The following is a 10,673-nucleotide window of genomic DNA, read 5'->3' on the forward strand; positions in this document are numbered from 1 at the left end:
AGTCAGGGTTCTAAGCGGAGGGCGACTAATTATGGGGGAATTAGATAGAATCTCGCATAGCTTGATTGTGTGAGCCTGTTTGAAGGGAAACGACTGAATGGTAAGTAAAAGACTTAAATGAATGGAATAGAAAATATTTACCAGCAGCAGGTTCCTGTTAGCGTGAAGGGTAAACATGACGAGTTGGGGCAACATTATCTGACGAGTTTCATTCATTATCTGGAAGTGGAAGTTACCAGGAACGTTGATGAAGGAAAGGCTGTGGATGTTGTCGATATCGGGAATACACTCTTTCGGTTTTAGGCGGTTGGGATCGAATGAATTCGTGGATGAATAAAAAATGATTACTATGCTCTTTGTAATGCGGAAGCAATTCAGCCCAAAACGTCAACTGTTCTCTTTTCAATAGATGCTGCCTGGCCTGCAGAGTTCCTCCAGCATCTAGTGTGTGTTGCTCTGATTTCCAGCATCTGCGGAACCTGGCAATTCAGATTAAGGAAAGTCGAATGAGGTTCTACAGCTGTATTGGGAATAAAAAGGTATCCAGAGATAGCGCCGTCCCCTGAGGAATCATTAGGACAGCCAGATTGGGATACGCGACAGGGAACTGTGCGTGGTAAAACACCCGCTGTGGGATAGATGAATAATACTTTTTGCGTTAAAACACCCGGTGTGGGATATGGAGACAGGAAACCGAGTGCAGCAAAACTCCTGGTGTGGGATAGGTGACTAGTACCTTTTGTTTTAAAACTCCCTGTGTGGGATAGGTGACTAGTACCTTTTGGTTTAAAACTCCCGGTGTGGGATAGGTGACTAGTACCTTTTGTTTTAAAACTCCCTGTGTGGGATAGGTGACTAGTACCTTTTGGTTTAAAACTCCTGCTGTGGGATAGGTGACTAGTACCTTTTGGTTTAAAACTCCCGGTGTGGGATAGGTGACTAGTGCCTTTTGTTTTAAAACTCCCGGTGTGGGATAGGTGACTAGTACCTTTTGGTTTAAAACACCCGGTGTGGGATAGGTGACTAGTACCTTTTGGTTTAAAACTCCCGGTGTGGGATATGAAGGCAGGAAACCCAGTGCAGCACAACTCCTGGTGTGTGATCTGGAGATCCTAAACCTCTTTCTGATCATCTCTGACCTTTAGGAAAATGGGCCGTAATTCTTTCACTCCGATCATGTCCACTGTGTCCGCCAGGGGTTTGGGACCTATCAGTCCTACAAAGTCGTCAACATCCACACAACCCCCGACTGCGGGAGCATGTGTGGGGACTGAGAGAGTGGAGAGAGAGGTACAGGAGGGAGGAGAAGAAGAAGAAGAAGAGAGAGAGAGAGAGAGAGAGAGAGAGGAGTAGAGATTGTGGGGGAATTAAGAGGATTGAAGGACTAGTTATGTGTTGGGGAAGGACAAAGTTTGGAGAAAGGTGTGGAGAGAGGGCGCTTGTGAGAGGGGGTTTTGACAGAGAGGAGGGAGAGCAGTTTAGAGGGAGGAGTGGAAAGAGACAGGGGAACGAGGTGGGGGGGTAAGAAGAGATAAGCAGGATAAGGGGGAATACATAATAACGGGATGATAAAATATTCTGTTGAGTATTTATCTAAATCGTGTCCCGGGAAGGCTCAGTGCCCATATCAGGATAAACTTGGTGGGAGACAAGGAGCATGGAGAATGTCGGTGGGTGGTGTGGGAAAGTGGGGAGATCGCGGGGGTATGGTAGCAAGGTGTGCTGAGGCGAAAGGGAGCTTGGAGAACGTGGGGAGGTGGTGTTATGGGAGAGAGGAGAGGGCAGGATCTGTGAGTGTCGGGTGACCAAATCCTGGGTACCAGATTCCATGAGCCAGATGTGAGATGCGACCGTGCCAATGTGAGGAGCTGTGGACCACTGTCACAGTTCACAGGGTGGGAGGGCCAGCAGTAACCTCGGGTCAATGATTCTCCTCAAATAAATGTCCAACACCAAGACAGGAAGTGACAGCGGTTTATTGATTTCATCATGACAAATGTAAATTCAACAATGTTTGACCTGTTAAAGTGCGGGAATAAATAAGCAGCTCCCAACTCACTCACAGTCACAAACAATTAACTGACCGGCGACAATAAGTGACAGGTTGAATGAGTGACAGTCCCATTTCTCAGCGTAACTCTGTATCCTCCCTGCGTTTCTTCCTTTCATCATCAAGATCCAGTGTCACGCAATCCTGCCACTTGGAGATGGCCCACGCCTTCATTAACGAGGCGCAACACTTGCCTATCTTGGCACCTGTGTTCGGGTTTGAACAGTGGGAAATCATCTCTCTTGTGCTTCTTCAAATCAGTGTCACACAATCCTCCCACTTTGACCTGGCCCACAACGTACCCCTGATGGAGAAGTCAGGTGAGTTTTTTTTTAATGCAGAGAGTGGCGAGTGCATGGAATGGCCTGCCGTCGACGGTGGTGGAGGTGGAAACGATAGGGTCTTTTACGAAACTTCTGAACGGCTACACGGAGCTTAGAAAAATAGAGGTCTATGGGTAGGCCTAGGTTGTTCTAAGATAGTGAACTGTTCGGCACAGCTTTGAGGGCGAGTGGCCTGTATAATGCTGCAGGTTTTCTATGTTTCAATGATTTCATTAAACAGGTCCTACATTTGTCTTTATTGGGATCTTCTTCCTTCTTACACAAGTGAGCTGGATTGTAGGGATGTGGCGAGGGCTAGTCGGGTGTGGTCATTGTATCGGGCAGATGTCGGAATGCACTGTCCTCAACAGAGTGAGCAAAAGTATTCTCTGCCCCGACAAACAATCCCAGTACACTGGTTCCCAATCTGAGACCCACCTCTTGCTTTTCTTGTGTCTGTATTTCTCCAGGACCTCACTTGGGGGAGCGCTCAGACCGGACAGCCGGCGAAACCAACGCCGCTGAACCTGAGGTGGAATTACACGTCTCAAAGACCATCTCTGACGTTAGAGAGCAAGAGGCTGGAGATGGGGTCCGTTTGAACCGTTGGGACGTAAACCTGGCGCGTGGCTATTAAACGGAAGGACTATTGTTTAAGTGTGGGCAGGAAATTGGCCGCCCTGTCTCCATCTCGCGGAAAGATACACATTCACATGTTCACAGGATCACTCTCAGTCCAGGTCTGGGCTCCTGCAAAGACCTCAGCTCTTTCTGTGCAGTCCAACTGATTTGATTCTCGTCCAGCCTGAAACAGATGGAAGAATAAAGAGGGAATCAACAGATCACACAACAGTGTTAGGAACACGGGACTGGGGTTAACGTATCAAAACCTTGACAGACCAATATAATCAGAAAGCTCGTGCATCTGTTGATATTTTATCATATTTAACATCAAAACAAACACTCACTTGATCCGCTCCAGACTTGGGAGCGTCAGTATGAGACGGCGGAGAGCGGGGACAGATCGGTGTGTGAACGAGTTTGATCCCAGGTCCAGCTCCGTCAGTGATAGTTTTGTACTGAGAGCGGCGACAAGATCCTCGGCACCAGAATCTGTGAGACCGACCTTCTCCAGCCTGGAGATGAGAGAGAGTGAGGGTGAAGGACACAGAGAGACAGGAGACGGTACAAATCCCCACTGTTTATCAGTAACACAATTACTGATCACATTAATGTTCAGAGTCAGACACCCAGTGACTGTAAACACAAACTCCCACAGTCTGATACTTACTCCAGTTTCTGTATTTTACACTCCGGGTTCCTCAGAGACGCAGACACCAGTTTCACTCCTGAATTTCCCAGTTCATTATCACTCAGGCCCAGCTCAAACAGTGATTGGTTTGTACTGAGAGCGGAGACGAGATCCTTGGCACCAGAATCTGTGAGACCGACATCCCTCAGCCTGGAGATGAGACAGCGTGTGAGGGGGAAGGACACCGAGAGACACGAGACGGTACGAATTCTCAGTGTTTATCGGTAACACAATTACTGATCACATTAATGTTCGGTGCCAGACACCTAGTGACAGTAAACACAATCTCCCACAGTCTGGTACTTACTGCAGTTTCTGTATTTTACACTCCGGGTTCCTCAGAGCCGCAGACACCAGTTTCTCTCCTGAATCTCCAAGTTTATTCTCACTCAGGTTCAGCTCCGTCAGTGATGGGTTTGTACTGAGAGCCGAGACGAGATCCTCGGCACCAGAATCTGTGAGACCGACACGGATCAGCCTGGAGATGAGAGAGAGTGAGGGTGAAAGACACAGAGAGACAGGAGACGGTACAAATCCCCAGTGTTTATCAGTAACACAATTACTGATCACATTAATGTTCAGTGTCAGACACCCAGTGACTTTAAACACAATTTCCCACAGTTTGGCACTTACTCCAGTGTCTGTATTTTACACTCCAGGTTCCTCAGAGCCGCAGACACCAGTTTCACTCCTGAATCTCCCAGTTTATTGCGCCCAAGTCTAAGCACAAACAGACAAATTGATGAACAAATTGATTGAAAACGTGGGTCTGAGTGAATTTCTCTCAATTGGATATTTCAGGAAACATTAAACTCTTCAGTAAATCACTGATCGGAGTTCCCATCACTGTCAATGTCCCTCACTGTCCAGCTCCTGGGTATTCAGTAATGACAGTAATTTAGTCTGTCGGTGTATATGCCCCATATTCTGTCTTATTCCCCGACGGGTAGAAAAAATGTTGCATACGTGATAGTGATCAGTGAGGACTTGTAGGTAGGATTTTCTTTTTCCATGGGAGATAGCGAAAGTGATGGGAAGAGGGATCCCACAGCTGGAAGTGAGGAAAGAGACCGGGGAAGAGACAGCAGATAGGAAGAAGAGGGATGGGGGAACAGCAAATCCGCACAGGAGGAGGGGGGATGACAAGAGTGATTCAACAGAGGAAGGAGGCTGGGGAAGAGAGGTTGCACTGAAGGAAGAGTGATGTGGAAGAGTGTTCCCACTGAATGAAGGGAGATGGGGGTCGGCAAACCCCACAGGATTGGAATGAGAAGAGTGATGAGGGTGATGAGGGTGATGAGGAAGAGAGTTCCCACAGAAGGAATGGGCATGCTGAAGAGGGATCACACAGCAAGAAGGGAGATGGGGAAGAAAGATCCCCACTGGAGGAAGAGGGATGTGCAAGACAGACCTGAAGGAAGGATGGGGAATGGGAAGCAGATCACAAACAAAGGAATGGGAATGTAGAACAGAGACCCCCAACAGGATATAGCGGGTGGGAAACACAGAACCCCACATAAGGAAGAGAGATTCCGCAGGGAGGATAGAGATGAGAAAAGATTATCACGGAAGTAGATTGCACGAAGCAGGATGGTCTAGACTGCGACCCACGATCTGGAGATGAAATGCCCACATGGGATCAGGGTATCTGGTAGTGAGCAGTCACACAGGTGGACTGATGGTGATAGTCACACACGGGGAAGGGCAGGGGAAGACAATCTCTATGAGGGATTTCTCTCGCACTCACTGAGACTGTTCACTGACGCTCAATTGTCCATGACCTGGTAAAAGGCATGGACAGAAAGTCTGACCCACCTGCTTCAGTCAATGTCTGTAACAGTGAGAAGGAACATTGACAATGGACATGTTACAGGCAGCGAGAAACACAGCTATTGCTCTGATTTAACCAGTGGCTGTTGTTCACTGATCTGATTAAGCCTCCAACATTTCTTCACAAGGAAACCTCCCATCCTTGAAGAACTATTGACAGATCCCTGTTCATTTGTCACAATTCCTCACAATCTGATTTACTGTAGTTTTACCCAAATCCCTTCACATTGAAGCAACACAATTGAACAGTTTCACAGTTCAGAGTGAGAGATAAATCAAGTTACCCCAGCTCCTGGCATTTGTGCAGCCCGGGTCCCAGCCGCTGGATTCCTTCACACTGAATGTGGCATTCGAAAAGGTCGAGGCGTTTTATCGTATCACAGAGTCCGATGCCATGAGACAGGACTGCACAGTCAAATGGGGTCAGTGTCATTCTACGGAATGAAAGTGTTTCCACAGATCCCAGTGTGGCCTGAGCCAGTCCACGATTCTGAGACTCAAACAGGTAGTGCAATGTGTTCAGGAGGCTCCTTTTACCAGCTTCACTCACCGTGTTTCCACTCTGGTATTTAACCTCGACCTTCACCCAGTCAATCACCCGGCAGGTTGTTTCATTAGGAAATGGACCCAGAAACTCCTCCAGGCACCGAGCTGTCATTGGGGAGGAGAGACCAGCAACAAAACGGAGAAATACATCAAATCGCCCATCGGTCATGTTTTGGGTTTCAGTGAGGAATTTCAGGTTATCCCCGGGATGTGGATTCAGGAATTGTGCGACTGCAGCTACAAACTCTTGGATGGTGAGGTGTGGGAATGTGTACACCACGATCCGGGCAGAATCATCTCTCTCCAAAAGCTCCATCAGGAATCCGGACAGGAACTGGGAAGGCTGCAGATTGTACTTGATCAAATCTCCATCTGTAAACACAATCTTCCTCTCGAACACTCCTCTGAAGGCCATCTGACCAACCCTGAGTAACACATCACGGGGATTCTCAATCTCACGGCCGTGGTTTTTCAGGATGTTGTAAATATAGTAGGAATATAGTTGGGTGATGGTCTTGGGAATTCGCTGTGGGTCCCTGACACTTTGTGTGAAGAAGGGGCCCAGTGCCAGAGTGAGGATCCTGCAGTAAGACGGGTTGTAGCTCATGGTGTACAGGATCTCGTTCTCTTCCAGGTGTTTGAAAACTGCTGCTGCCACCGTCTGATCTTCAAAATATCTGTTGAAATATTCCTTCCGTTCCTCACCAACAAATCCCAGGATTTCAGCCCAGACTCTGATATCCGCCTTTTCCAATAAATGTAACGCAGTGGGACGGGTGGTCACCAGCACTGAACACCCTGGGAGCAGCTTGCCCTGGATTAAACTGTACACAATGTCAGACACTTCACACCACCACTCAGGATCTGGGCACTGGTGTTTGGGTTCTGTATCTCTCCGACTGTCAGCAAAATCGATTTTGTGTTTGAATTCATCCAAACCATCGAATATAAACAGCAATCCCTCTGGGTTCTTCCAGACCTCTCTCAGGATATTCCCAAAGTAAGGACATTGATCCAGAATCAGTTCCCTCAGGGTTATTCTACAGTTAATGGTGTTTAAATCCCGGAATTTGAAACTGAAGACAAACTGGAACTGTTGGTATATTTTCCCCGTGGCCCAGTCATAAACAATCTTTTGTACCATTATTGTTTTCCCGATCCCCGGGACTCCGGCCACGGCTGCTGAACATCCCGAAGTTGATGGTGTGAAGAATCTTTTCATTTTGTCCCAATGACTATATGAGATAGTATTCTGAAACAGTTGATCAGTCCGGATTTTGTCCAGCTCTCTGCGGAGACGTTTCTGTCTCCACTCCTCGTGGTCTTTGCCTCTTGCCAGCAGCTCATGTTCCACCAGTGTCCGATCTCGAACAGTAGAAATGACCGTGAGCTCAACGTATTGATCAACCAGCTTGAAAACCTTCTCCTTCTCTCTCATCAGGATCGTGTTCACTCTCAGTGTTTCAGTCTGTGTCCGCAGAGTCTCCTTGTGATTCTGTTGAACATCTTAGGATGGACAGAAATAGTTTGTCAATGCCAGATAGGATGAACACGAAACACTCTCGTATTTACCCTAATAATAAAGACATTGTTTAAGTGAAATTCGGAGATCAGAGATTAGAGTGTTTGAAAGAGAACGACAGTCCAGAAACAGTTCTGATCTGATTCAGATCCGTTGGTAAAGTCTCCACTTTCCCCTCTGTTGGTAGTTTCCCCGGTGTTCCAGCGAGCACCAAGTGCACACGTGATTCTGGAGAGGAGAGTGTTGTTGCTCAGCTTCTGCTGATCTGTGCAACCCTGCGCAGGGGGGTGGGAATGTCAATTTACCTGTTCTACAGACATTTACATTTCTCACATTGGACCTGATACTCTTGACACTCTTTTAAGTTTAAGCTGTCAGTACTGAGGCACAGAAAAGTAACATAGTTTCCATTTCCTTTCCAGGCCGAGCCAGTTAGGATATAACACACCACGCACAAGTCTACAGTTTCTTATTGTCCGAGGAGCTGGTGCATGATCTCAGACAATACGCCCCTACCACACCGCTACAGTCCCCTCTGTTCCGAGGAGCTGGGACGTGAACTCAGACAACTCCCGCATGATGCGCGGAAGAGTAGAATCCTGAAGTGGATGTCAGCAGTAATAGGGGACTCTATAGTCAGGGGGACAGATGGGCAATTTTGCCGACACAAAAAGGAGACACCATTGGTACTTTGCCTCCCAGGTGGCAGGGTCCAAAATGTTTCTGGACAGGCCCACGAATGTTGAAAAGGGAAGGGCACGAGTCCTGGTAAAAATTGGTATCAATGATATAGGAAATGAACAGGGAGGAGCGTGGATAACAGAACATAGGGAGTTCAGAAAGAAGCTGAGAAGCAGGAAATCAAAGGTACTAATCTCGGGTTCACTGACTGTGCCACCCGTCAGTATAGGAATAGAATGAGCTGTCAGATAAATGCATGGCCGAAGAATTAGAGCAGGGAAAAGGGATTCAGGTTTCCAGATAGCTGGGACCATTTCTGCGGCAGGTGGGACCTGTACAAAAGTACCGGGTTGCACTTGAATCCGAAGGGGACCAATATTCTTGCAGGCAGATTTACTGGAACTAATATGATAGGCGGATGGAAACCAGTATGACAGAGCCGAGGATGAGCCAACAGGATTAAATGCAGACACAGCCAGATGTTAAATTGTACCACAGAGTCCAAATTCGATTTTAGTTGGTATGACGCTGTGGGCATCACTGTTGTGGCTGAAGGAAGATCTTGGTACGGAGCTTAACATCAAAAGGTATACTTTGTATCGAAATGACCGGCAGGAAGACATAGGTGGTGATGAGGCTGTGTTTCCGAGATGGAATTACATCTTCAGGAAGAGGGGCATAGGGTCCAGAAGGTTGAATCTTTGTGGGTGGAGATAACAAATTGCAAAGGTAACAAAAACGTTATGGGAATCATGTATAGGCCTCCAAATATTCGCTAACACGTGGGTTTGTGATTGGAAAGAGAGGGGGGAAAGGCATGTAATAAGGGTAATGGCACATTTGTATGAGCGTACTTCAATATGCAAGTGGAATGTGAAATCAAGCATACTTACTGTGTCGGTTCGCAGGAGAGGTTATTTATTGTGATTGTGCATGAGCCTACTTGGGGAAAGGCTAGCTTAGATTGGGTGTTGAGTAATAACCCAGATCTTGTTGTTGCGTGGCTCGCAGAGCTGACTTGTTAGCTTGTAGACGCGTCATTACCCAGCTAGGCAACATCATCAGTGCAACTTCGAATGAAATGTTGGTGATCTATATTGATCACCTTTAGTGTGTCCTGTGATTCGTCCTGAGTGAGTGAGTGAGTGTCAATACGGAAGCAAAAGTGAGTGGCAAGGTGGATTATTGGAAAGCATTTAAAATCTAACAAAAGACAACTAAAAGAGCTATAAGAAGGGAAAAAGATGAAATCTGAGGGTAGACTAGACAATAATATGAAGCAGGATAACATGTTTTTTTCAGTTATATAAAGAGAAAAATGGAGTTGAGAGTTGATATTGGGCCATGGAAAATGATATTGGCGAGCTAGTAATGGGGAACAAAGAAAGAGCAGGTGAACTTAAGAAACATAGAAACATTGAAAACCTATAGCATAATACAGGCCCTTCGGCCCACAATGCTATGCCGAATACATACTTACATTAGAAATTACCTAGAATTACGCATAGCCCTCTATTGTTCTAAGCTCCATGTACCTTTCCTGGAGTCTCTTAAAAGACCCTATCGTATCCGTCTCCACCTCCGTCATCGGCAGCCAATTCCATGCACTCACCACTCTCTACGTAAAACAGAACTTACCATTGACATTTTCTCTGTTACCGATAAGCACCTTCAATCTGTGCCCTCCCGTGCTAGACATTTCAGCCCTGGGAAAAATCCTCTGATTACCCACACGATCAATGCCTCTCATCATCGTGTACAACAATATCCGGTCACCTCCCATCTTCCGCCGCTCCAAGGAGAAAACGCTGAGTTCGCTCAACCTATACCCATAAGAAGTGTTCCCCAATCCTTGTAAATCTCCTCAGCACCCTTTCTATAGTTTCTACATCCTTCCTGTAGTGAAGTGACCAGAACTAAGCACAGTATTTCAAGTGCGGACTGCTAAAGCATACTTTGCATATATCTTCAGTGTGGAAGACGGTCGCAGTGTGCCAGAGGTCCGTGAGTGACAGGGAGCAGGAGTGACTGCCATCACTATTAATCTGGTGGCAGGCACTGAAAATCTGCTGAGCAAACTGAAAGGTCTTAAGGTGGATGTCAACTGGGCCAGATGGACTATATCACAGGCTCCCAATAGAGGTTACTGAAGAAATAACGGATGCTTTGGTCATCATCTTTCGATAATAACTTGATTCTGACATGTCCCCGGAGGCCTGGAGGATTGCAAGTGTCACTCAACTCCATAAGAAGGGAGAGGGGCAAACATAAGGGGATTATAAGCCAGTTCATCGAACTTTAGTGGTTGGGATAATGTTGGAGTCTGTTATTGATGAGGACTGATGATAAAATAAGTCAAAGTCAGCATGGTTTCTGTAAAGAGAAATCTTGTCAAACAAATCTGTTGGA

At 46.8% G+C, this 10,673-nt stretch overlaps 1 protein-coding gene across 2 annotated transcripts; it reads right to left on the reverse strand.

Moving 5' to 3' along the window:
* Positions 1 to 1,989: 1,989 nt before the first annotated feature.
* Positions 1,990 to 7,535, reverse strand: LOC132386485 (NACHT, LRR and PYD domains-containing protein 3-like). Of its 2 annotated transcripts, XR_009509550.1 has the most exons (7): positions 5,800 to 7,535; positions 4,319 to 4,405; positions 3,993 to 4,163; positions 3,665 to 3,835; positions 3,342 to 3,509; positions 2,812 to 3,178; positions 1,990 to 2,256 (listed from the first exon to the last, which is right to left on the reverse strand). XR_009509550.1 is itself a non-coding variant. In XM_059958779.1 (6 exons), the coding sequence occupies exons 1-6, from the start codon at positions 7,497 to 7,499 to the stop codon at positions 3,091 to 3,093; spliced, it is 2,385 nt and encodes a 794-aa protein (XP_059814762.1). In that variant the 5' UTR covers positions 7,500 to 7,535; the 3' UTR covers positions 1,990 to 3,090. The 2 variants fall into 2 exon arrangements, 1 of the variants encoding a protein (XP_059814762.1); XM_059958779.1 differs by having other exon boundaries at positions 1,990 to 3,178.
* Positions 7,536 to 10,673: the final 3,138 nt, after the last annotated feature.

This window comes from Hypanus sabinus, unplaced genomic scaffold (assembly GCF_030144855.1).
Source record: "Hypanus sabinus isolate sHypSab1 unplaced genomic scaffold, sHypSab1.hap1 scaffold_118, whole genome shotgun sequence".
Lineage (NCBI taxonomy): Eukaryota > Metazoa > Chordata > Chondrichthyes > Myliobatiformes > Dasyatidae > Hypanus > Hypanus sabinus.